The following is a 27,098-nucleotide window of genomic DNA, read 5'->3' on the forward strand; positions in this document are numbered from 1 at the left end:
TCGTTTATAAAAAATGTCAGCTTCTGTCAGAGCACAGAAAGTTCTTTTAAAGGCATAACTTCATTTTATGGCCCTGGCCAAAGGAAACAGTTGTCTTTTTTTTCTGCATGGTTCATCCCTGGCACTCTATCATTTTCAAAAGTCTCCTTTTTTTTTCCATAGCAAACAATAAAAATTTAAGCTTCAATGTGCTCATTGCAGTCAAGGAATTTCCTCAGTTCCTACTAGTTTAATGAAGCTGTGAAATATGTTACTCTGGAGCACAGATGATCTGTTTGCACAGCTTTCAAAGGATAACTGCACCAGTTCTGAAGCAAAAGGAAAATATCTATTCCTTCCATTTATATGGCCAACAATAACTTCTACATTCTGACAGAATCGTGTGTACACTGGCGGGGAAGGGGAGTTTCAAAACACTTTATCAGGAAGTCCACAATCCAATAAAATTCAGGCTCCCCAGATACCGAACCAAACTGATGCACAGGACTTGACTCTGAAGGGTTTTTTTAAATACAGTTACAGTTATTTTTCTCAACCAAGATCAACAGTTTATTTTTCAGCAGAGATGACCTTAATAGATGTGAACAAACAGCAAACAGAATTCTCTTGAAGGAGAGAAAGCAGTTTATTCTATCCAAAGAAAACTCAATACAGTAGAATACAGGATCTGTAACCATGTACTCATCTACAGTAGAAGATTAAATGCACAAGGAAAAAACTCTTACTTACATTATACTGAAAAATACACCAGTGGAAGGTATCTCATTATGCATCTAACAACAATCTAGTGAACTCATAAGGACACTTAACTGAAAACAAATTGCATCTTCCACTTTTGCAAAGGGAACTGTTTGTAGAATTTAAACGGAGACAAGTAACTGCTTATGTATCTATTGCTCATGTAGTAAATCAGGTGAGAAATTGTTGTACAACAGTGAAGGCAAACCTACGACACATGACCAGAAGCAACACAGCTTTACTTTCACCACCAAATTACAAAATCATATAATATCACAGCTTGAACCTGGGTTTCTGAGAGTCCAGTGCTCATTGAAAAGAATAAATAACTTAGTTTATTAACAAATTTATTTCCTGTCTGGCATACCCTAGTTATTATATATTCCATATCATAATTTCATCAGCAATATTATGAGCTCAGCAATTTATCTCTTTGTATTAGCACTGAAGGATGTTAATAAAAATATTTAAGAACAGATCTATGACAACTGGAAACTTAGCCTTCTTTGATGAAGGGCTGAGAAATACAGGACTCTAAAGACTTCTAAAGTAAATATTAAAAACATATTTTTTTTACTCAGCAGCATTTACTCTCCTTTCAATAAGAGGATGTGGGTTTTATTTACGCAAGTCATCTCTGAATGTTTTACAAATCAGAAGTAAAACACTAACAGCTCCATTACTAACACCTGCTCCTCTTTCCTCCATCACCCTTACTCACACATTCCAAGAAATCAGCTAAAAGATGAATGCACAAGGTAGATACTGCCAGACAGTTTGACGGACTACTCACATCATGCTCTGCAATTCAAGTGTAAAGCTTGTTGATTTTCTTCCACTGCTTGAAGAGGCAACTGCTGACATCGGGCTGGCCACAGTGCTGCTCATCTGGGTAAACAAAGAAATAACAGCACTTAGAATAATTGTATTTCATTTCCAAGAGAGCACATGTATGCTTCACACTAGATATTTAAAAGGAAGAAAAGATATTTGAAGTAACATGGAAGGTAAAAGGTCTGCATGCAAAAAAGAAGCCTATGTGAGGCAGTAGAAAGCTTGAGCTGATGTTTACTGTAACCAAAGTATTGGAAACATGTGCTAATTCTAAAATAATTATTTAGAAGCATCCTAAAAAGTACCAGTGGAAAAGCATTAAGATAAAAACACTACTAGTAAGGAATATATGGTATTCACAGATAGCAGAATCTCTTCTGCCTGATCATCCTCTTATATTCCTGCATACCCTAACCACCAGTAAATGACAGCCACACCACCTCCAACAAAGCCAAGAGAAGTAAAAGAGATTCTCACAAAAAGCCAGCTAAAACTTTATGAGTGCAAAGATCAGAAACTTCCTTTATAAAACACCCCCTTCACACACACAAATTCTTAAAACAGAAATACATGAGAAAGAGTGAGACCTGACCACCATCATAATACTCATAGCACTGAAGGTACTATCTTTATACAAGTATTTTACAGCTTTTCTATATAAATATCTCATTCAAGAGTTCCAAAGCAAATCCAGGACAACTTTACTCTTATTGTAGAAACTAATAAATCTACATTTTCATCTTTAATAATATGCAAATCAAATGGCTTTGAGCTATTTAATGTTTAAAAAATACTTTACTAAAGGACTGACTAAAGATTTTATTATGGAAAACTTCATTAATATGTACAAGGGAGTTTCATTTTTCCCTTCAAAAAAATAATACAAAGCTACATAATGTCTAAGTCCCCTGATAAACAAGATATATTCCCACTATATTTCTTAAGTCTTCTAGTTTGGTACACACTATTAACAGTTGAGCTGTACTGCTCATTTCTTGCACTATTAGTCGTAGCGACCATAAAACCTTTAGCTGCTATAGCTTGCTGTGCAGTAAGAGATCCTATCTCTCTCCATTTCAAAATTCAAAGGGTAAGACTGTTCTCCAGCAGAGAAATCCATTCCACCATTTCCCAGGGCAGCCTATTGCAATGTTTGACCACCCTTTCTGTGAAGAAGCTTTTCCCAATATCTGAACTTCCCTTGGCACAATTTGAGGCTGTTTCCTCTTCTTCTATGGCTTTGTACACAAGAGAAAAGTACCACCCCACCTGGCTGTCCCCTCCTGTCAGGGAGTTTTGCAGAGCCAGAATATCCCACCTGAGCCTCCTTTTCTCCAGGCTGGGCCCCCCCAGCTCCCTCAGCTGCTCCTCCTCAGACCTGTGCTCCAGACCCTTCCCTGGACACGCTCCAGCCCCTCAATGTCCCTCCTGAACTGACGGCCCAGAACTGGACACAGCCCTCGAGGTGACCTCAGCAGTGCCCAGCACAGGGGACAGTCACTGCCCTGTCCTGCTGCCACACCATGGCTGGTACAGCCCAGGTGCCTTTGGCCTTCCTGCCCACCTGGGCACAGCTCTCTCAGGCTCAGCTGCTGTTGACCAGCACCCCCAGGTCCTTTCCCACTGAGCAGCTTTTCAGCCACTCTGCCCCAGTCTGCAGCACTGCATGAAATTATTGTGACTTTCAGTACAGCATCCAGCACTTGAACTTGTTGAACCTCATAAAACGGGCCTTGGTCAATTAATCCAGTCCTTCCAGATCCCTTTGTACAGCCTCCCTACCCCACCCAACTTGGTGTCATAAGTTTAGGGTTTTTTTTATTAATGCTTTCATGTAGGTTATCAGACTTCAGTTCATCTTCAGGCAGATTCTAATTTAGGTCCCCATCCTGCAAGCACTTATGCACATGTGTAACTTGAATCACAAGTTTGCTCCCACTCAAGTCTGATTTTAATCACATGAGTAGTTACACACAAGGCTAAAGCGTTGTCACAATCCTTCCATAATCAGCAGTTACCAGTCATCTAACCTAAACAGTCAAATTAGTGAATTTAAAAAATAAGTAAAAACCCTCTTTAACAAAGAAAGGTGACAGTATTTATAGAAAACCTCTATACATCCATGGAAGGAGCTAAGAGGAAGTTGCCTTTGTACCCACCATAGCAGAAACAGCCTAAAGATTTAGAAATTTAAATGTATTTTATGGTTCATCATTTGATTGGGACTAATTAGGATTAATTTTAATAGCTATATTTTTATAGCCAATACCACAGTACCGATATTCCTAAATAGAGAATTAACGGTGTATTCATTAAAAAGTTAATAACATTCAAAGATTTAAGGAGTTGTTTTTTTTTTTAATTTAGAGCTTTTTAAAACTCATTACATCACTTGAAGCATATAACTATTTTCTTTGAACATCCATGACAGAGACTGTACTTTATCCATGAGGTTCTGTTCTGCTAATTTATGAAACATTCTCCCAAAATTCCCAAAAATCATGGGGCCCAATTCCACAGCTACCTCCCCACAACATAAAACCTGTGATGCATGCATGTCCTGCTCTAGAGGAAATCCTTTCTTAGGTTCCTGCCCTCCAAGTGGACAAGAACAGTTCCATTAAAAAATCTGAAGGGCTTTACATCTCAGTGGTTTGAGAGCTGAAAGCTTATCAGCTACTGCTTCACTACAAACTTGGGTCCTCCTATTGCAACCAACTGATTTAACTTTCAAATCAAGCAGGTGCACAGCATTTTCTTGACATAAAAAACCAACAGCTTGTCAGGCTTCATCAGACCCTTTACAATAATTACTTCCACAGCCCACATTTTGTTTGATGGTTTAGATAATTAACTTCTTTACACATCAAAGTCCCATCCTCCGTATGTTCTATTTCCTTTCTTCCGGACATTAAAAAAATTAAAATAAAATAAAAGACAATTCAAAAGCAGAAGCACTCTCAAATAAATTTTCTTCAGTAAGTACAGCTATCATGGAACTGAAAAGCCTACAGTGGCCTTCAATGGGTCGATATATTGTATTTGTTTTAGCTCCAAACTGAAATGCAGCTGTTTGCCATATTCTATAAAATGAATTCAGATGTTCAGATTAAGTCACAGATTACTTCAATATGCTGCATTTTAATCATGAACTCTAGCAAGAAGATAACTTCTGATTAACACTATTTGGACTGGGCCTACTATCCAAGCAGGCCCAGCTTTTATAAATTCTTTTCTCCAAAGTAAAACATTGCAACCAAATTTATAGTAATGTCCACACATTCAAAGGTATATATAATCACCAATTTAAATGTTTAAAAGCATCTACTGTAATCTCTATGTCTTTTACATTGAAGAGTCATAACAGAAAACACTTGTTCCATATGAATCAGCATATTATCAGTTGAGGGAAACAAATTTGAAGTCATTTCTCATCAGGTTTAGGCCCATCCCTCTTACCACAGTAAGATACCTGGGTAAATTTGTTTCATAACCCTCCTGCATGTTCATATCCACTCTGAAAATACCAAGCAATATTTACTTACACTAACTTTTCCACAATCAATAAGTTATCTGTATAACCCATGTATTTATTCAAGATCTAGCTGAGAGGCATAATAATTGGAATTCCAGTGCTACTAAAACATGATGTAAATGTTATACATTTAGGCAATATCCTATACTATATTAACATGTAAATGTATGTATAAAATCATACTTTCTAACCTAAACCATTCTGTAGTACCTTACAAAACATCTCATTCCAACCCCCTGCCATGTACAGGGACACCTTCCATCAGACCATGCTGCTGAGGGCCCCATCCAAGCTGGCCTTGAACACTTCCAGGGATAGGGCTGATTGTTCCAAGTGCCTCACCACCCTCACAGCAAAGAACTTCTCTTTTTCTAATCTTAACCTCCCTGTTTCAGCTCTAAGCCATTCCCCCTTGTCCCATCACTGCACACCCTCCCCAGCTCTCTTGGAGCCCCTTTAGGTACTGGAAGGTGCTGTGAGGTCTCCCTTTCTCCAGGCTGAACAACAGAGACTCAGTCAAAGCTTTTGAGATACTACTCAGACACCTTCACCAAACCCCACTGCTGAAACGTCACATGGAGATCACTGAGAAAGATGCACCCAAACAGTCACTACAGAACACTCCTCTAACAGAGGGTCTGACAGCTGATCTAAACTCCCTCAGAAAGAGCAAAAGTTATTAGTAATACAATTTTCACTTCACCACAAGGGAAAAAAAAAAAAAAACTAAGTTTGCTCTGGGTCAGTTTAAAACAAATGTGGATTTGCAGAGATTCTCTCTGATGTCTCTGTTATAGGCTAAAGAAGGTGCAGGATTACAAAACAAAATAGCAGCATCCCTGCAAAAATTTTTACACTGAATAACACAGAGTAAAAGTTACCATTACAATGATTTAATTCATCAAGCATACATCTAACGTGGTTATCACATCAGTCTTTTCTTTTCATAAATACATTTTGCATATAACCCAAAACCATGCAAAAATTTAAAGACTGACAAATTTTCATTTATATAAACTCAAACAAAACAGGAAGGAAAGAAAAACCAATATAACTATGAATTAACACAAGATCAAAATTAATGCTTTTGTTTCCACACCCTCTACTTCAGAGTAATTAGAGTAACTAGTCTGTTACCACTGAGTATTTCATGGCCTCACCAGCTGACAAAAGGGTATAGGATAAGAGTCTTCTGGGACTGGAGACGTAAGAACTTAATTAACTATAGGAAATGCAGTTCCTGCACTTCTTTTAAAAAACAAAAACACACCAAAACCCTGCTGAACACATGCAAGACTGGATGAGTGTATGCTCAAAACTACAAAAAATAAGAGAAAGTTAAAAAAACCCAATACCTCACAACCAAATGCAAGAGCACATACACTGTTTTGCTGTCACCCTGCTCTCCCAGTAGCACAAGTTCACTGAAAATTAAAACACAAAGTCCTTAAGTACTCCTGAGCTGTTCAAGCAGGCTGGAACTAGAAACACTCTAAAGGGTCTCAGATAAGTACAGTGTATGTGTGATCTAATGACTGAGAGTATACAATGAAATTACTTTATCACCCTCTAACCTGTTCACGTCAAAAACTACCAGCTTTATGGGCAACAATTAAGAAATGTTTTTGCTTACAGGAAATAGGATGAAAAACTTTCATATTCCCTAAGCACAGCATCTTAAAAAGCCAAGCAGATAAAGTAAAAGCACAAATTTTCAGGGAACAGTCACACCAAATACAGGATTAGAAGCAATCTGTGGGCAGGCAGAGACACATCTGCACCAGGTCTGCACACAAGAATATTGTTCAAAGCTCAGGCTGCACTCTCAGCTTTCTTTCATTTTTAATTAATTAACAAAGTACCACAAAGTAGAATGCATACACTGTTCATTCTAAGGATAACACATTATATCTGCTGCTGCTGCTTCCATTTATTACTTAATAGACCAGATTCTTAGGGTAGTTTTTTTTAAGCTGAATACCAGAAAGAAAAATTCATCTTATAGCTGTCAATGCACAGCCCAGCTTTCACCACCCAGACAAATAAGCATCTCATCTTTAACCATGACACACTCTTGGAACAGAACATGCTTGGAAAGCCCACATGAAGGAATACAACTGAAAATAATTTCCCCTGTCCATTTAAAAGGCAATTCAGTCATTCATTCCCATCTAGAAATTAGAGAAGAAACATGCATGGCTGATAGAAACAGGTAAAATAAATTTTCTAATACATTTAGGCATAGATTTTCATCCAAAGAATAACACACAAACTAATTTTTATCTTTAGAACCTTCCTGTGCAACATCCCTGAAGATAAAATAATCCTTCCTGGTGTCCCTGTGCATTACTTTTATTGAAGACCTTACATGAAAGCAGTAAACAAGCACAACTTTCTCATTGACATAGCAAGGAAAGAAAGTCACTAAAGCAACCTCATATTAAAATAAAACCTTCTGACTCCACTGTGTGCAACAACTGGTGTGTTTTGCTCAAAATGACTCTGCAGGAGCTCATATTTGAAGCTACTATTTGTCCATCCCCATGTTAGACATGACAGTTACTTAAAGTTTCTTCTGAACCAGACCACAGAATGGTCTGGTCTGCTGAAAGAATACTAATACACAGATGTGACTGTTTTATTTGGGACTGGGAAATACGGAGAAGAATTTTACATGAGAGCTCTGCCTTCCCATCTGGAGGTGTTTACAAACACTTCTCAGAGTTTCCAACTCCATTCTAACCAGAGCTCTGTCCTTCTCCAGAAGTGATACATTTGTTTTTAACAAGGAAGCAGACAAATTAACCCAAATATACGCCCACCTCCCTCTGAACTGAACGTGCACAATTTTTTGCAGAGCATTGTGCCACATCATCAGTTAATAGCACTGCAAATTAAGCAAAAATTACTTTTTCCTTCCTTCCTAAAAATACTTTAAGAAAACAGTGTAAAGACCAAACAACCTGAAACTAACAGCCAAGTTCTCACGGCTTCCAAATTGTAACTCCTATAACCCTGAGTTTATTTCAACAAGCAATTATTTTTTCTTCATACATTGCTATTACAAACCTTCTATAGGAATGATTTAATAATTGTATAGAGATGCAATTCAGTGGTCGTGACCTTCCCATGGGAGCCACTGTCAATTTTCACTGAAGCAAACACAAGGTGCATTCACAGATCTGGTGATAATAAAAAGCTTCCAAGCCATCAAGGACTTGCATACTTCATTCCAGCATGCAAGGATCAACAGGGCCCATTTGTGATTTGCTCAGTATTTTGCTTTTTCTGACAAGCATTCCTGTATTAATATGCAGACATCAGATTAGTCATGTCAATGTGTTTTACTGCTCATTGGCCAGCAAGCAACTCCTTTAGTGAGCATGAGTCTCATCTGCCCTTAGTTTCATTTAAAATAAACTTTAAGGATTTACTAACAGAGGTGGATTTCCTGTGAAGCATAACCAAGTTATCATTATCTCTAAACTGTACTTTCCTTGGTGTAACTTTTCTGTCTAAACCTTCACCTCCTTTCAAAATGGCATCTTCCCAACCTGTCACGCTGATTACATCGACCCTTCTCCTCTCATCACCCTGAGCTGTGTTTGATTCACTATGTAATATACAATTAAAATCACTTCATAATATAGTTCCACCCTGACCCTAATTGAATATTCTAGCATATCAGGAATATGATCAAGTAATAGCATCAACATATGTATCTAAAATTCCTCATCAAGAATGAGCAGCCAAATGTATAGCTAAGATTATAAAAAAAAAAAAAAAAATCCAATTCTTGTTGTGGGGCTGTTCCTGTTGCAGAAATCACTGCTTGCCACCATAAGTATAAATTCTCTGGAGGACAAAATGTCTACTTCCGTTGTTGTTCATCTATTCAACATATAATTCAAGTAAAACTACAGGAAAAATATCCATGGGTTTAATATAAGGTCAAAGCATGAAAACTAGGTCTTTAGAACTTGGTCTAACAAAGTGTCAGTAACATTCAGGCCACCCAACCCTTTTTAGAGATCTCATAGTCACATATGATATCCAGTAAGTTCCTGTTTACCCAAAAACACACATTTCTCCCAGGTATACCTCAGTACTGGGTTTCATCAGAAGAATTATCAACAGAGCTCTTCATTGTTAAGTGATTTTAAAAATCATATGCTTGAGTGAGATTTCAAGTAAAAAAGCCCACATTTCAGCAAAAGTCTACTGGAAATCTCATCTTCCAAACAAGCTCTTGGCCCCTTTTTTCCATTACTGCTACGTCTGTGATGGCTTAAGGAGCTATGTGAACTAGAAACTTTGCAGCTGACTCTGTGAAAGTCTGATTGTAATCAAACACGATGCTTCAAACATATGCAAAATACAGGGGTAGAGAAAAGCCAAAGATTATTTATAAATAGAAACTTCACCTGTGATAGCTTGCAAAAGAACACTTACTAAGATTACTTAAAATTAATAACGACTCCACGTAGCACTACAAATGCCAAGTACCTGAAACACAGATAGCAGATCAAATCAATGCCATTTTCAGTACCTTTGACAGGCAGATTTTTTTGATCAGCTCCAGATAAGCTTGCAACTGAGTCACCACTGCATGGTTCCATGAGAACACAGGCCTAACTAATTTCCTTTTCTTTACATGCCTGTGTATCTACACATTCGGGTATTTCACAATTGCAACAAGAGCATTAACTCAGTTATTTTCTATGGTATAATTAGGCTGCGTGGGCTTGGCCTCCTGCCTCAGAACACCCTTGCAGTGATGACCTAGAACAACACTGACACCGTCTAGCTGGTCTCACTGCTCGAGGGCATCACAGCAGAACAGCAACAACAATGTTCACTGTTGCTCTACACTCTTGTATGTAGGCAATTCTTGCAGCTTGCTAAATTACAGCTTGCTTATGCTGACAAGTTACTAATTGACTAATCAACCCTCAAACAGCTCCTGTTCTGTGCTACCCAGAACTGAGCCCAGGAGAGTAATTCAGCTGGTTATGACAGTCAGATGCTCTGAAGGCCATGGAATCCTGTGAAACCTTAAGCAACATCTTCAAACCCATAGATTTGAAAATCACAAGTTAAATGCCATTAAAGGATTTCTTGTTTACTTCTCAGAGACACAACTTTTAGCTTTTCCTCCTGCAGTTTCAGTATATTCTGGTTAGACCTCAAGCTTTTCTCCAGAATCATCATAGTTAAGAACCTCTTTATCTAACTGAAAACTTTTTTAAACTTCCACAAGCAGAGATAGGGCTTTCAAAAAAAATATAATTTTATCCTACTACACTTGGAAATGCTACTTCTGGCCATCAACATTCCCACCTACACAGCAACAATATACAGGATAAAAAGGAACCAAACGAAAAACAAATATGATTTGCATATTAGTAACATGCAAATAGGAGCCTGTGTAAAGTCCATCAAAGTTAACAAAAGAACTGACACTCTGACAGGACTTCCTCACCACTTGGATCAGGCCAACAGCGAAGAAAGAAATGCAAAAAGGGAGAGGGGTGGCTGCACTGCATCCTGCCAAGTAAGCAATGCTGCCTTAAGTCAAAGGGAAAGTGAGGCCTGTACCAAGAAATAGATTGATGTGGGAGTTACATAAAAGACTTCAAAAGAAAATTTTAGCAAAACACCAACACGGCTGCAAACCTTGAAACAGATTCACTTGTAGGAAATCAAATGTCTCATAATAAATCACTAACACTAATGCCATACAGCAAACGTGCACTGTCTGCAACATCAGGTTCCTGCTCCCATTTCACAAACCCAGTAGTATGTATTTTGTATGTATATGTGCTTTGCAGTCATCGACTGCAAATCATCCATTTGTGTAATTTCTAGGAACTTAGAAGCAGTTGATCTGTAAACAGGAAGTATAAAAATATTCTAAAGTGGAAAAATCACTTACAGCTAACACAGAGAAACATTCTTCTGGACTGTCAGTCCTAGACTTTTAACATTTATCAGTGATTTCTGTAAGGACTAATACTTTCTATAAAGAACATTATAGACCTTATGAGAACATTCTGGCATATCAGGAACACCATTAAGTTAGGGCATCAATGTATGCATCCAAAATTTCTCATCAAGAATGAGCAGCCAAATGCATAGGATTCCAAAGGAGTATCTCAGGATTCCAGTTAGGGAATCACCACACCTGTTCAGGAAAAATAAATAAAATCCATTTCCTCTAGATGACATTTACAAACTAGCCACATTTCACAACATCAGAGTGACACGAAAAAATTAACACCCAGCAGCACACAGGGTACTGCAGGCCAAAGCTTGGCCGCTGTCACATAATTCTAAAGACTATTAAAAAAAAAAAAAAAAAAAAAAAGTCCTAGGAACACCTCCTAGCTTAGCTGCAAGACGACAAAACGAAGAGGACGGGGCAGGGTCCCAGGTAACACTGAAAGCCAGCAGAAAACGCCGCGGCCCCGGGCCCCCCCGCCCCCGCCCCGCAGGTACCGCGGCAGGAACCGCCCCGTTAATGCTCCTGAAGGCCCCAACAACGAGCAGCCTCGCTAAGTTAATTAACAGCAACACACTCTCTAATTGCGTGCTCTCTCTGGTGACTCACTCAAAGGCTCACCCCTGGGGATGGATGGATGGATGGATGGATGGATGAGGAGGAGGCTGAGATGTGCAGGGGAGGAAGGATGGAAGGAAGGTGGGAGCAGCTTGTGGTGCCCGGTCCCCCCACCCCGTGTGCGGACCAGCCGAGAGGGGAAAGCGAGGGGCAGGCACTGAACCTCGGTCCTTCCCCTCCACGCGCTGCCTGGACCGAGGCGAGAAACGAGGGGGACGGAAAAGCGGCGACGGCTTCGCGCTGCTCCCCCCGCCCGCCGCCACGGCCGCCGAGGGAGGGAGGGGGGGTAAGATGGCGCCGCCCGCGCCGGGAGGAGCCGGTTCCGCCACAGCGGCCGCCCCGCAGATGGAGGCGGGGGCGGCGGCGCCTCCCAGGGCGCGGGGAGGAGCCGGGGCGAGGCGGGGCTGCCGCCGCTTCCTCCCGCCCCCGCCGCCCGCCGAACGGCCGGGTTAATGCGTGTGGATGTCGCAAAGGCGGGTGCCAGGAGCATGGTGCCAGGCTCTTTACAGAGCGGCAGGACGAGAAGTGGCCATAAAATGAAACACAGCGAGTTCCATCGAGACATGAGTAAGAACTTATTTACGTTGAGGGTGACAGAGCACTGGAGCAGGCTGCTCAGGGATTTTGTGGATTGTCCCTCTCTGCAGATATTCCAAACCCACTTCGTGTGTCGCCTGCTCCAGGTGATCCTGCCTTGGCAGGGGGGGTGGGTTGGAGGGTCTCCAGAGGTCCCTTCCAACCCTAAAAATTTTGTTGTTCTGTGAATAGCACAATCAGGTTGGAAAAGACCTGTGAGACCTGTCAAGTCCAACCTATGAACCAATCACCACCTTGTGAGCCAGACCATTTCCCGCAGTGCCACATCCAGTCTTAAGTGTCTCCAGGGATGTTGTTGCATGTGCTGCCTGATGGGCCACGACCACCTTTTCCTTCACCTTTAGCACCAGGCATTGCTGGAGGGTAGCAGAAAGGGGCTTCAGGGCTGGTGTGAGTCCAAAAAGCCAAGGGATTTTTGGGAGAGACAGCTGGATCTCCCTGCAGCAGGGTGGTGTGGGTGTACACAGGTGTCTGGCCTCAGCACAGGTGCCAGCACACCCTGGTCTCTGCAGCCACAGCCTGGTACAGGTGTTCAAAAATAGCAGCACGAACAGCAGCGACCTGTGTTCGTCTTTACCCTTGGAAACACTGATGGATCCTGCCACAGCAATACATGGTTGTATATTTTGGCCATTGCATTAATAGTTCAAAGCTGAGCCAGGGAGATTTAGGCTGGACGTTAGGAAGCATCCCTTTACTGAAGAGGGTGGTCAGACACTGCAACGGCCTTATGGATAGATGATAGATGCTCTACTTTACATTGTGCTTTAACTTTGGGTCAGTGACATGGTCAGGCAGTTGGACTGGATGATTGTTGTAGGGCCCTTCCAGCTGAAATACTCTGTTCTTTGCTGTGCTGATTAAGTGCATTGCTGTGATTACATACCCATGTTTTCCTCTTGATTTTAGGCAATGGTAGCTTTCCTCTTCCTATATCCTGCCAGCTCAACAGGTTGATGGGGAAGGGCATGACTAGGGGAGCTGGAGCATTAACCCACCTTTCTTTTAATGTTTCCTTCTTCCTTTCAACTCTCTGTTCCTTGGATACCTCCTAACAGTAGGTTTCTGTGAGTTTAGTTTGGTCGTTCTGCTCATCACATGCAGATTCATTGGGAGACAGGCTGATGTGCCATGGTATAAAGTGGAACTAATAAATGGGAGCAACAGAGGTAAATGGAATAACCATTAATACTTTGAAAAAAAAGCACTTTTCTCAAAAGTTTGTGGGGCATATAACTTCAAAAGTTACACTCTTTTACTTTGCCCTCCTTAGTCCCTTTTTAATTCAAATTCCTGCCTGCACACCAAGCAGTATTCATAGCATTTTACTAGGATTCATTCTAAGAAACCGACAGCTTAGAGACTTCGTAATTTTATGTAAATCTCAGCATTTTACTTCTTTGGGGGTCTGGATAAGGAAAGGAGGAAGAGGAAAGCTTTGGCAGCCAGTGCGGTGATCTTAACACTCTAGGGACCATCTGAATTCCAGTTTAGTAGAAAGTAATCTTATTTTCTTTTTCCCTTAGCTGACTTCTGCTGCCCTTACCTTTTTTTTTTTTTTTTTTTTTTTTTTTTTGGCTACCACTCACTCCCTGTCCTTCTTGCTACTTCATATAAACATTCTGTCAGTCCCCTCTGCGTTGCTTCCTCCCTGTTCCCACCTCCCACATCAGCCTCAGAAAGACGAGGTGATTCTGCAACTCGCTGCCGAGTGCTGCCAGCCCCTCTCCCTTCTGCTGCTGCTTACGATTATGGAAGTAAAGCTGATACCAGCCTGAGCACTGACAGCAACAGGGCAAAACACCAAGATATTATCCTGGAGAATGTGAGGCCTCACTCTGCTGATTCTTGCCTGCACAGCAAAGTTTTAAGGAGGATGGCTGAATAGTTCCTTCCTGTTATACATTTTAAAATATCTGGGCAACCCCAGCCAAAGCAGGATTATCAATAAGCATTTTCCTGGCAAAAAGGAGAATCAAAACATTCTGTCAGGTTATGAAAAGTACTGCAGAAAAACTCGAGGCAACTCAAGTTTTTAGCCAAATTCTGTGATTTGTCAGAACCTTACATTAAACTGAGGGAGGCAAGGCAGCATATTACTGACATTTCTATGCATATCTTTATATATCTCAGAATTGGTAAGACAGAATAATATAAGAGCACAGAAAAATAGAGAAATTACTATGCCAGTTGCATATGGCAATTTTAATACAGGAATTACTGGGATAATATGGTTGAGCATGTCCAGTATGAGCTACATAGCTTCCAGGAGCTTGGATAGAGGCAGTGTGACTTGGTGAGGTGCCTGAAAAAGCACTGACAGAAACATTTCCTGACAAATGGTGTTGCTGTGCAGAACCCTTTTGCCTGCAGTGAGAGGTTACCTGTTCATGAGGAATTGAAGCTCCTGCCTGATGGTGAGCTGGGCTGATGAAAGAACATTCCCCCTGTTGCCTCTTCTATAGGTAATAACTCCTGACAGAATAATTGAACGAGACAGATACCTACTGGCTACGAAATCCGAAGTCAATATGAGAAAATCTGCTAGAAGACAGGAGGAAAGAACACTGAGGTGTCCTTTCTAGTACTGTGCCTTTGTCTAGCTGGTAAAAGTGCAGAGGCTGTTCCCTGCTCAAATCTGAATTTTTACAATACTTGCAAAGAGGGGAAAAAAACCATGATCAGGTTTTTGTTATGTATTATACAGAACCAAAAAAGGGCACATACAAAATTGTTTCCCCCTTCTCAGGTCACCTTCAGATCATGAGGTCATTATGAACTGTCTCAGCACTTTCACAAACTGGAATCTGCTCAAACCATAATGCTTACAAAGTTTCACTTTGAATAGGCCTGATTTTCTCTGTCATTTGTTTTCACTTTTTATTTCTCTGCAGAACATAAAAAGTCAGAAAAAGATTTTATTTTCCCCCTACATAGCATATAATTTATATCAATCATCCCAGGAGGTCAGTACCACTGGGGTGTCATTTAAATACAATGAATATAAAGTAATGAAGCTCTTGCTGGAGTGGATGGCCACAATTCTCGGAGAGAGAGAGAGAGAGAGTTTCCAAAGCATGTGGAGAAAACACAACGGGAGACCGAGTGAATTCATCACACCACAAAAATGTCTCCATCCTGTCGACAAAGTCATTAAAGGAAAATGAACCATTGTTACTCTAGACGCTTGCATTCCTTCAGCATAATAACCTCAGTATAGAAGCATTGGGGCAAAGAGAATTTGCACACACAGGAGAAAAAAAAATTCAATCTATCTAAAAAAAAAAAAAATTTCCAGATTATGTAATGAAAGAAATCCTCCATGCTCCAAAGAGGAGACGGAGCCTCTGCAGAAGCCACAACTAATAAGGAACCTTATGCAGTGGTACAGGGCGGTTTCTTTTCCTCCTGCCAACAAGTCAAAGTAAATGCCAACCCGGACAATTTTTTTTCAGATAACCCACAAATTATGTTCTCCTTCAATTACATGAATGTTTCTACCCTTTGCTGATCCATAGCCATCCTGGTTTTTAAGATCCCTTGTTGAGATTTCTCCAGTACTATTTCCCTTTTCATATTCATTTACTTCCAATATTTTTTTCAGTTGCCACTAAAGCAATCTGTGAGGAATGCAGGGATTAGAAAAGTTTACCGTGTTCATTTTTACTTACTTTTTTGGCAAAGTATGTCCAAATAAGAGAAATTGTCACATGTCTACAGTAAATCATAGCATATGCCAGTTTATGAAAACAGATTGTACTTCTGTGGATCCCAAAGCCAACCACCGTGCAACCCCTGGTCAAAAAAAGTAGCCTTAGAGAGTGGCAGCAGAAGTCCCTCCTTTATTGTAAATTATTCCATGGTGTGGCAAAGACCTCTTTACCATACTAAAGCAGAAAGTATGCTAATTGAATTAATTGTCAAAACCATATAGCAATCTAATGGATAGATTACTTTTCTTTTTAATTAAAATGCAAAAGAGCTACCTTGATCTATGCAAATACTGAAAGGGAAATCTGTTCTTTATTTATTTTTAGTAACTGCATGGAACAGGGAGCCTACTAAAAAGGGAGCAAGCTACTGAGGAAACACATGCCAGAAAACACCAACTCATACTTGTTAATTACAACAAATATGCTCACAGACAACAGCAAGAATGCTATTTATCCATCATTTACAGCCACTGAAGTTCAGGAAAAGGAATTGGTTTTATGGCAAATATGCCAATTAATTGGGCATGCTATTTATTAGGGTGCTGATTAAAGTGTACTGTGCAATATAATAATTGAGTATAAAGTTGCCAACTCTTGTTCGCTCCTGGCTCATAAGGATGAAAGCAGGAGAGTAGACTAGCACAATATGAAAATAATTGTGTATTCCATGCCAAAATGGATTTGAGGCAATTCCAATGGCTGGAAGTTAAAGACCTGGAGAGACCGAATTAGGTAGCACCATGATCTGGAGGACAGAGCTTTGTTTTGTGTAATCTAGTTGTGACCAAGACCTTCAATCTGTAGTAGTCATTTTGGACATGTATTAACACTTCTCTCAGAAGCCAGCCCTATAGGCACACCCTTAAAGTAAGCAGCATACGAATTAAACATAAAACAAGATAAAAGCAGGGTTTTGTTCCCACCTGATCTGAATCAATGCACTTGAAGAAAAACTGCTTTGGGGGGGGGCTCTTTTCCCACCCACTGCCTCCTCCAGCATGTCCAGTCAGCTGCCCTGAGACTATGCCTTAAATAGTCCTTGTTTGCTGTGCCCTTTTCAAAACCATGGCTTCCACAAATGGGGCTGGGATTTGCCACACACAAGGAAGCATATGCTAATAGTTGTGTGTTATCTGAAGTAATGCTTGAGGTTTGATCTCAACCAAGATAACCGCCAGAGCAAACCAAAAACACAATTTGTAGCAGCGAAGAATTTCTCACTCCTGCATCACTTTTAACTTACCTTGTCAGTACTGAGGCAAGACCTGGGTAGAAGACCCAACTGGCCATGATTATTAATGAGTTTAACATGCTTTTGTTCTTACCACAGAGGTCACAGCACTTTGGCAACATCACCCATTGCACCTCTATAGACAGAGATATTCAAGTATGACCTCTATGGTTAGAGAGCTCCAGAAAAAAAGACTCTAAAAGCAGAAAGTGAGATTTGGTGCAGACTCTTTCTTACGAAACTGTGCCCCAAAAAAAAAAAAACATGCAGCTTTGAAAAGAGCACTCCAGCAGTATGCCGTATATCTTTGTCACCTAAAAATGAGAACAGTAAAAGCAGATGAAGCCAATTCTCCCAAGCAATGTAAAGAGCCTACAATTAGTACCCAGAAACTCCTGTGTCTAAGGGGCAGGTAGCAGGGTTGGCTAAATGCCCAAATGGATCTCAAGGAGCTCCCTGAAGCACAACATCAAGAGAAACTCATCACCCCTGTAATCACACCTGGCCATCACTCTGGCTGTCCTGCCTGCCAGCATTTCACTGGAACTGCACAAAATGCATAACCAAGGCAGCTTAAGCCGGACTGAACCGGCAGCATAATGATTACCCTAAAACCAGGCTGTATTCTGGCAACTACGGTATCAGGACTAGATTTCAATGGAAACCCAGTCCCCATGGTCAGTGCAGGCAAGAAACCAGTTCCTCCAAAAGCCTCTTTGTTTGGCCATTAAATTTCCTCTGTAGAAGCCACTGACTCTGTTTGTGAGGCCTGAGCTCAGCTATCCTATGTCCTATGTTCTCTGGGCTATGTTGTCTCCCTCCACCTTTCCAAAGCACCTCACACAGATCCTGACTCAGATGTTCCATGGTGATTTTATAGGTAACCCAAGGCAGCTGTAATGGCATTGGAAGCTTAATTTTAGACAAGTGAATTGAGCCTTAGGTTGCTATTGAGTATCATGGCAGCTTAAATAGCTAGCATAAATATAAACAGTTACTTTTAGTCAACCAAATTTAGGTGTCTGAACCTGGAACTCAGCTCTCCTCTAGCTGTCATTTGTCCAAGCAAAGTAGCAGTTATATATAGTTACTTTTCACTTAAACATGAGATATACAAATTGGAGTATTATATTGCTTGAGGAAAATTTGCAGGTTTCTGAATCTTTTGTATCTTTAGCAAAAACACATCTGGGTCATTTGCCAGGGAGAGCAGGTGGGATCCTCAGGTTAACCATTTCATCTAACCATGACCTGGTTAGATTATTGTGGACTCAAATCATCAGCCTTTGGAAGGTAAGTGAGAATTAGCCAGAACACTGAGCTTTCTTCTGCATAAAAAAATACAAGCAGAGGACATTAGTTCCTTCTGGATTGCATATACCTATAATGAAAGTTTCCAGAATCAGTCCATTCAAAACAGTAATTTCTTGAGATGTAGGAATAGCGCCAGCAATTTGCATCAAATTACTACTGAACTGCAGAATAAATAACATCAGCCACAGGTTGCTAAAGGTTTAATTTCCTTAATGTTCTGAAACAAATTCATGTTATTTGACCATGCAGAGCAGGTAGAATGCTGAGTTTATGGTTCTCTAACACTTCTTATTTCTCAGGGTGGGTGCCCAGTGGTGATAATCTGTATACATTAGATATGAGATACAAATATATCAGAGAAGCTTTTTTTTCCCCTCTGAATAAATATTTAAATATTTAGGGCCAAATTCCATTGCTAAACATATGAACACAGCTCTCTTTGAGCTCATTGGACTGGTGCATGTGTATCTAAGGACAGAACTTGGCCCTTAGATTTTAGATTTTAGCACCAAGCTTCCAGTGTAAAATAACGTGTGATCTGTAACACACAGGAAAGCAGCAGGACCTGGTTTTAAAGGATGGGTACAATTACAAATTTCCATCTTTCTTTTGGATAAGAAGTACTGCTTTCAACAGAGGTCCTGAGAATATCCTTACCTCTTCCCCAGACAGTCTTCCTTTTGTATAAGGTGCTTCTCTGGCAGCTTTGGTCATTCCTGTAGCTGAGAAGCAGAGCATGATACTTTTTTATTTCTTTGCAACTGCTCTCCAATTTCCATTCTGCCAGTTTCAACTTAGTATCATGATGGAAAATACAGAGCCATTTTAAAATACACTTACACTAATGATTTAGATACGGTTTTTAAATTATGAAAAAGTCAGGATGTTGATTTTAAACTATACACAGTGTGTTCAGATCAGCCAAAGGACATACCCAGTCAACCTTTCCAATGAGCCAGTATTACATCTGGGATCAGCTAAAGCATTTTTACTGGGAAATGTCTACAGAGTGCCAAGCAGAGTCTTGAATCAGGAGAGATTCTTTCCCTATGCTTGCTACCTATTTTAGCCCTACTTTTAAAAGTATTTGTAAAGTATTTAGATTTTTGAGGGGTTTGGTTTTTTTTTGTTTTTTTTTTCTTTTAAGGCTTACATTCATCTAACATCCAGGGCCAGGAAAGACATGGAATGGCTGCGTGGTACTCATGCAATATTGTGTGACAGGACATGCAGTGTGATAAAAACCTCTACCAATGCCAAAAAAAAATAAGGGACTCAATGCCAAAAAAAAAGTGACAATGACCAAAAAAAACCGCTCAATTCAAAAGAAAAAAAAAATACCTTTAGTGTAGTGATTGACCCCTATGAAATTTCTCCAGGATTTCAAAATTCTTCAAAAAATGCTCTCTTCAAGCTAATATAGCTTTGTATTTTATCATTATCAAAAAATACTCAGACTGTTATCAACACTGTGAGCCTACTAGACAGTTCATATATTTTAGTGGGTTTTGTGACTGTCAGGATCTTGTTAGGAATTAAAGTTTTTGAGGGATAGAAGGCTTTTGGAAGATTTCTTATGAATTTCACTGTCTACCTTTGATTCCTTTTCTGTGGTAATATGCTAATGCTAATGGCATCCAGCACAGCAGAGAAAGATCTTGCACAGTTTTAAAGTTTTTCAGATGCAATTATAAGTGAAAGTGGACTGCTAGCTTCCTCCAGCCTTTTTAAAATCCTGCACAGATAGACAGACAGACAGACAGATTAAACATTAATCCTTCTAAAAATGTTGCTCCATTTGTGGCCAAAATAGTATTTTATGGCATTTATTGCAAAGGTCAACTAGAAATTGTTCTGTACAAAATAGCGTCTTCTTTTATCCACTTGAAAAATAACTTCTGCTTCAGTTTCCTTCCTCATATGCCAGCTTATTCATTGTGTAATTGCAAAAATAAATACTAAAGAAAACCTCTCATATAATCCACTTTTTATGGATTATACTATGAAGCTTCTACAGAACTGGTCAATTATTAACAAACATCTAAAAAATAGAGATACCCGACCCAGTCTAGTTTGGCAAAATAGTTTCTTATGTTTTTTCACATGGGCTCAGAAGTGTGCATAGTGTGTGAAGAGCCTGCAAGACTCAGCATTATTTATTATGTCAGCAGTCTCACATAGTGAGAGCTCTTATCACTTACTTACAGCATGGGTACTTTCTTCCACTAACTCTTCTTTAAATTAGCATAAACTTTGGCAATTGGCTTGTGGCCTTCAATTCATCAATTGATGTAGATGATAAGGGACTCTACATTAAAAGCCCTGTTCATCATCTAACATCCTGCAAGTGTACACCAGCACAGTATTTCTTAGCCATGCTGTCAGAGGGGACTTTGCAGTATCCCAGGTTTACTGATTCGGGCCTTTTAGAGCATGGTTATTTTGGTAGGCATGTACCTGCGCCAGAGAAACAACGTGTTTTTGACAACTGCTGTCAAAACGCCCACCCACCCTCCAAACATCTCGGGGCAGGGTTGAAAACAACTGCTCATCCACTGTGCACAAAGTCAGTGAGTTCAACACCTATTGTAACAAATTTTTCTGTACACTCCACTCCAAGGCAAATCTCATGCAGGCAAGTTGTCCCATGAGCCCTCAACAGGGCTATGCTTAGCAATAAACTTACCTGACCACGTCCACACCAGTAAGGCAGCTACTTTTGCTAGTACTTGAATGGATCTGAGGGTGGAAAACTATCTGTGACACCCCTCATCAAAAACAGGTTATTCTTCTAGAGAAGGCAGAACCCCAGTAACATTACAGGCCCCACATGCTGAACTACAGTGGGGTGAGTTAAGGACAAAGGATCATCACTCAAAAAGGCACCTATTCATTTTAAGTTCAAAATACTTTTGTTGTGGAATGTAATTAATTAAGTTTGTATGGATAATTTCACGTATGATAGAAGAAAATAAGCAAACACACTGTATGCATTCAGGTAGATTTATTAACAGCCCAATTCCACTTTCACACAAATATAAATCAAGAGGGGTTGAGCTGAAAGCCACTGAGTTACTTGTACATGAGAAATACATATTTCTGTAAACATGGTAAACCTTCTTACTTCTTCTTCTCACTTCTTCTCATTTAGTTTTCATGATTGCCTTAAATAGTTTATGTCTCTATTGGATGCAGAACATAAAATGGGGAGAGAAAGGGGAGCATAGAAGAAGCATGATGATGGGAATACAGGGTGGGCAACCAGAAGAAGCACTGTCTGTCCCATTCTCATTTACCCTGAGATACAGAGCAAACACCTTTCAGACTTACTAAACATTCTGAACACACTGAGAGCTCTCTGTTTATTTCAGATGTCTAAAATGCCATAACTTGCCAGTAAATGAAGCTGGGCATGCAAGTGCGTGCATGAAGGTAACATATTAGTTACAAGAATTATAGTTGTCCTATCATTATCTTTTCTTTCTTTCCTGAACCAGAGTAAATATGCCATAATCTAGCAAGAATCTCATGATAAGTAATGTTAGAAATAGCTTTTTTTTCATTTTTAGCTGCCAACTGTCTATTTTAGACATAACATCACCCTTTACTGTAGGCTTCCACATAAAAGCAAGATGAATAGTAATGTCTCTAAGCAAGCATGAATGATTGGCTGCAGATACTTTACCAAAAAGGGAGTTTATTTACTCCACACAGGTCATAAATTTCTGTAGAAAAACTATCAGTGGTAATCTACATGTGGTGTTTAGTAAATAGAGCTTTCCTCTGCTTCCATCAGTCTATGTTCTTCAATTGTCAAAAACAGTGGAAGATGGTTTTTTGCATGCCTAAAAATACAAATTATTCCAGCTCTCTAAATGTAGTGGAAATAATAAGCTGAAAGACTTAACATGTTCTTCACCAAGATGGGCATTTGGCCATGGAAATACGAAAGGATAAGGTAACTGGAAGCAGCACATTAGCTGAAGTCTTGCCTCTGCTTCTCTTACAAGAAGCAGCACCTTACTCCACAAAGGCTCCCATTGAAATCAGTGGAACTGCAGACAGAATAAGTATTTTCTTTCTTTTCTTAACAAGTTAAAAAAAAAAAAGAAAAAAGAAAGAACAAAAAGAAAAAAAAGGAGGGTGGGATCTGCCTTTTCATGTAACAGGCTTTTATCTGCTCAAAAATCACGCTAACCTCAGGGTGCCAAGCACAGTATCTTTGAAAGCATTCCAGGGATGGGAAGAGCTCCTCTATCTTCTCCACTACAAAGGGAAGCTTGGTAGTAATGAGAGCTGCTGTGGTCTTCCAAGAAAGGTATTGCATCTACTTTGCCCCCTCTGAGGACCTCTTGCTTATTCCTCCTGAATACTTCCAGGTTATGTCGTTCTTGTATTTCACATAGGAGAATATCTTAGTGACTGTCTTCATGTTGAGTTTTGTGAGAAGACAGAGGATTCTCCCTTGTGTTTCAATATGTGCATTTAATAAACTATGTAAATATTTATATGGTAAACTAGAATAACAGGTTTTGGTATTACATCACATAAGCTCCTAATATCATAATGCTCCTAATATCCCAAGGTCAGAGAACATTGTTCACATTTGAATGTCTGCTGTTAATGGCTAAGATTTTAATTATTCTTGAACCTTCATAGGCCAGACCAGCATTTGAAACAAATAGTTTAGAACTTATTTGGCTTATCATAACAGAATGATGAGGTGTGTTCTGAAAGAAATGTCCAGAATTTGTACACAGCTATTTTTTCTATCACTTCAAAACAGACTACTGAAAAAAAATCTGTAGAGAACTGACTTCTGAACTAAGAGTATAAGCCATATTTCAGCCTGTAAGGAATTTTTATGGTTGAATTATAGACTTCTAAAAGACACAATTTAAAACTGAACTGCTGACAGTCATTCTGATTATATTTTTTCTAAGCTACTATTAACTAGGATGAGACCTTAAAGGAGGAATAGATCCCATCTCTATCTGCTGACTCGAGAGTTTCTTATCCTTTTCTCTAAAGCAGTGCAGCCTACTGTCAGGGACAATATTGGTCAGACTTGACTGACTACAGATCCAATCCAGTCTAGCAAGCCCAGTGCTGCCATGGAGGCTTTGCAAAATTCAGCTGCAACTCCTCCATCTGTACTGAGCACGCGCAAGAAAAACCTCAGCAATTTTCAGCAGCTTCTAACTCAGCCAAATTTGGGACAACAAAAGGAACTTATCTGCTTTTTACTCCTTATTCCTCTCCTACTCAGTAAAATTTCCCATCCCAGCTCTGAAATAGATATTGGGCTGAAATCTTAAAATTTTGTGAAACAATGTGTTTTCTCTTAATGCTGATCTTAGAAGCAACAAAAGTATTTCTGCTGCAAGTTTCCAAAAAATTCAGCTTGAGGCAGACTCAGGATTGAAAAGATCATCCTGAACAGCTAAAAATTGGCAACATTATGTGAGAGAAAACAAGGTCTTATACTGGAAAGTGGTAGACAAGTTTAGCTACAGATACTGCTGGCAGCTTCACCTATAACATTTTTTCTGCCAGATCTTTGTCTTCTCTTACTAGAGAGAATCATTCCTGTGATGTCTAATGTTTTGTCACCTGTCCTTATGGCTCGTTTTGGGACTGTTGTCTCCTGTGACTTGGCTGCCAATTCCATAGCACTCAACTTAAGGTATTGCTCCTGTTCTGCCCCCACACTCAAGGGCTGAAGGCCACACCTGATGTGGGGCACACACAGATTTCTGCTAAGATGTATGCTCAGCATTTTTAGGATTACATTATGTAACACCAGAATTATGGTTTTTGATGCCCTGATCTTGCCTGAGTGAATTTTCAGGAAAGAAAAGGCAAAAAAAGTTCTTATGGTCCTAAAGTGTTGGTTTGCTTTGCCCATTATGCTTATTCAATATTTGCCATTACCTTATGCTTCCTTTTATTTTGCTCCTGTAAACTGCACCATCTCTTTCATAGTTGTCTGTTTTCATCCTTTTTAGAACAAGCCTGTCACTATTCAGTGTTTTTCTAATACTTCAACTTCAAGTCTTGTGTTATTAACAAAGAAATTTTTTCCTGCCATCTATGCTATTGAAAATAGATTTACAATGTGAATCACCATCATTGCAACACTGAGAGAGTAATGTAAGGATCTGGTGCTGTGTTTGTCGTTAGAAATATCGAAAACCCCTCTCCCACTCAAGACTGACTTACATCTTGTAGTATCTCCTGCGTGAGCTTTATGGAGCTTGTATCTGGCCAGAGAAGACTTCATTAGACTCTTAAAAAACAACATGCAAATTTAGGGAACTGCAAGGTTCCAGAGGTATAAACACTTTTTAATTACAGCTATACCACCCACTTTCCCCACAGTTAGTCAAGAAACCAGTTTTCACTAAGGTCAACATAAAAAATAATCGTGAAGTTTTTAGTTAATGGTGCTTTTACATAAGCTGAAATAAGAAAAAAAAATATTTAAGTATCATTTTTTAGCCTTTATATCTCTAACACAATATACTGATTTCATCTGATTCATGCAAGGGGAAAAAACCCTCACCTTTTCCTTACTCTGAAATTATTTAAACTGAAGCTGGAAGAAGAATTAATGGCAAGGGACAAAGTTGGTCTTACCGTGAAAAATGACAGTTTCCCCCTAACTATGAGGACCCTAGCAAATTCCTAAAGCTAATTTTTAGCTTGCATTTTGCAATCAAAAAAAATTATTTGAGAAAGACAGGCCATACGTTTTTCTAATCCTACTACACGTTCAGGATTTTAGTGCCAGAAGGCACAGGTCATACTTTCTCTTTCCAACACTTTACAAGATGACAAGTAGGCCAACAGTTCTTGCTCCTCATGATGATGACATTGTCATTTGCTGCTTTAAACCTCTCTGAAATACGTGCAATCCCAATGGGGCATAAGAGGCTGCAGACAGGGAGGGAAATGGGAAAACTCTGCAGTAGGACCCACACCACAGTCCTACAGTCCCTGCTTAAGAGAAGCAGAAAATATATGATTTAGGAAAAATACAGAAGCAGTAAACTTTGTTGTTTGTACAGCCCGTGTTTTGCTGTGTGCTGTGGAAAAGCCAACAGTTTTTTCAGCAGGGACAGCGTAGGTTTCCTACCAGATTTCCAAATTTTTTTTCCTGGTATTACTGGATGCCGAGCCCTGCTCATCTTTGGACCTCTGAGAATATATATACATATTTTTCTATCTCAAAATGTATACAGGTAGTAGTTAAGACCTCATTCTATACCGAAGGAAAACTTGCTAAAAGTCATGTCTGAGATCCCAGAACATTCAGCATCAGATCATAAGACAGAACACAAGACTCTTAGCTCTCAATCCCCACTTCCTACTGAAAATGCTAGGAGGAAAAGTAAAATTCTGTAGTTAATTTTTTTATGCAGTCATTTTGTAGCCTGTCTCTCAAATTTTTATGCTTTTGTTTGTATCAGGGACTATAAATGCTAAAAAGCAGTGCATGATGCTGAAATATTAAATGCTTCAATTTAATTTCAGGACACAAAGAATCTTCTTTTATCTGGGCAGTAAATCAGTGGGGCAGGGACACAGTAGTTAAACAAACCATAGTAGTCCATAGTCTGAGTAAGAGTGCTGCTATTACAGAACTCATTGCCACACGCCTACTTAGCAGACCAAATTACGTGCTAATCTAGAGTTACTATTTGTCATACTTAAGAAAAAGCAAAGAATAGCTGGGCAAACAGTCAACTTCCAACCAAAACGAAAGTAAAGCGCTGCCAAGAGACACTGGAGCTTATCTCGCCCCTACTGAAATGAATGGAAGTTCAGGCAAAACCTGCTCTAGCATTAAGTTTACTTAAGTTCACATATTTTGGCTCGATGCACACTTTCAGTGTGCATTTCAGTGAATTAAAAACTTAGGGAAGGTAGATATTGGCAATTCTTTCACTATAGTAATAATGCTGACATTGCTGTAGTCTCTCTGGCTAAAAATATCAAATACAGCAACAAACCCAGTGAACCCATTCATTTATTCCCGTTTCACAAAGGCTATTTACATACACAGAGAGGCTCAAAATAAATTCTGTATTCATCGAGTTTGCAGAACATTCCAGCCCAGCAAACTGGCATTGAAACTATTTATTTAGGGAACATCATCCAGGTTAGAATCTTTCATATCTGATAATTATTTTCATCTTGAGCACCCAGTACTTACAACAGGAGCATACTGGGCCTATGTTTTAGAAATGTGATGGTAAACAAACTCAGTGCTCTTTAAAACATTACCTTTTTGTCCAAAAGCAGTCTAATTATGGCTGTATTCATAACACAGTTAAAAGTGAAAAAGCTAAAAGACAATATAAATTGCAGCATGCACAGCCATACTAATGAAAATTCAATACTGTAAAGTGGATCTGGAGGTGTTTGTTAAGATATAACTTGCAGCGCAAGCACATTTTTTCACCAACCTCCTACAATTCTCTAAGATCTTAAAATATGACCCGTTTTGCAACC

The 27,098-nt window shown here is 39.6% G+C and overlaps 1 protein-coding gene across 6 annotated transcripts in view; it reads right to left on the reverse strand.

Annotated features, from left to right (window-relative positions):
- The window catches only part of SUPT3H (SPT3 homolog, SAGA and STAGA complex component), a 254,259-nt gene extending 242,159 nt beyond the window's left edge, over window positions 1-12,100 (reverse strand). The window contains exons 1-2 of one of the 6 annotated variants that reach the window (XM_072926286.1): window positions 11,890-12,100; window positions 1,532-1,626 (exon numbers count right to left, since the gene is read on the reverse strand). In XM_072926286.1, the coding sequence (XP_072782387.1) occupies window positions 1,532-1,626 (95 nt within the window). In that variant the 5' untranslated portion in view covers window positions 11,890-12,100. Of the gene's footprint in view, window positions 1-1,531; window positions 1,627-11,717 lie in introns of all 6 variants that reach the window. The other 5 variants (XM_072926289.1, XM_030269924.4, XM_030269921.4 and 2 more) reach the window with 5 other exon arrangements.
- Between the last annotated feature and the right edge of the window lie 14,998 nt (window positions 12,101-27,098).

This window comes from Taeniopygia guttata, chromosome 3 (genome assembly GCF_048771995.1).
Source record: "Taeniopygia guttata chromosome 3, bTaeGut7.mat, whole genome shotgun sequence".
Lineage (NCBI taxonomy): Eukaryota > Metazoa > Chordata > Aves > Passeriformes > Estrildidae > Taeniopygia > Taeniopygia guttata.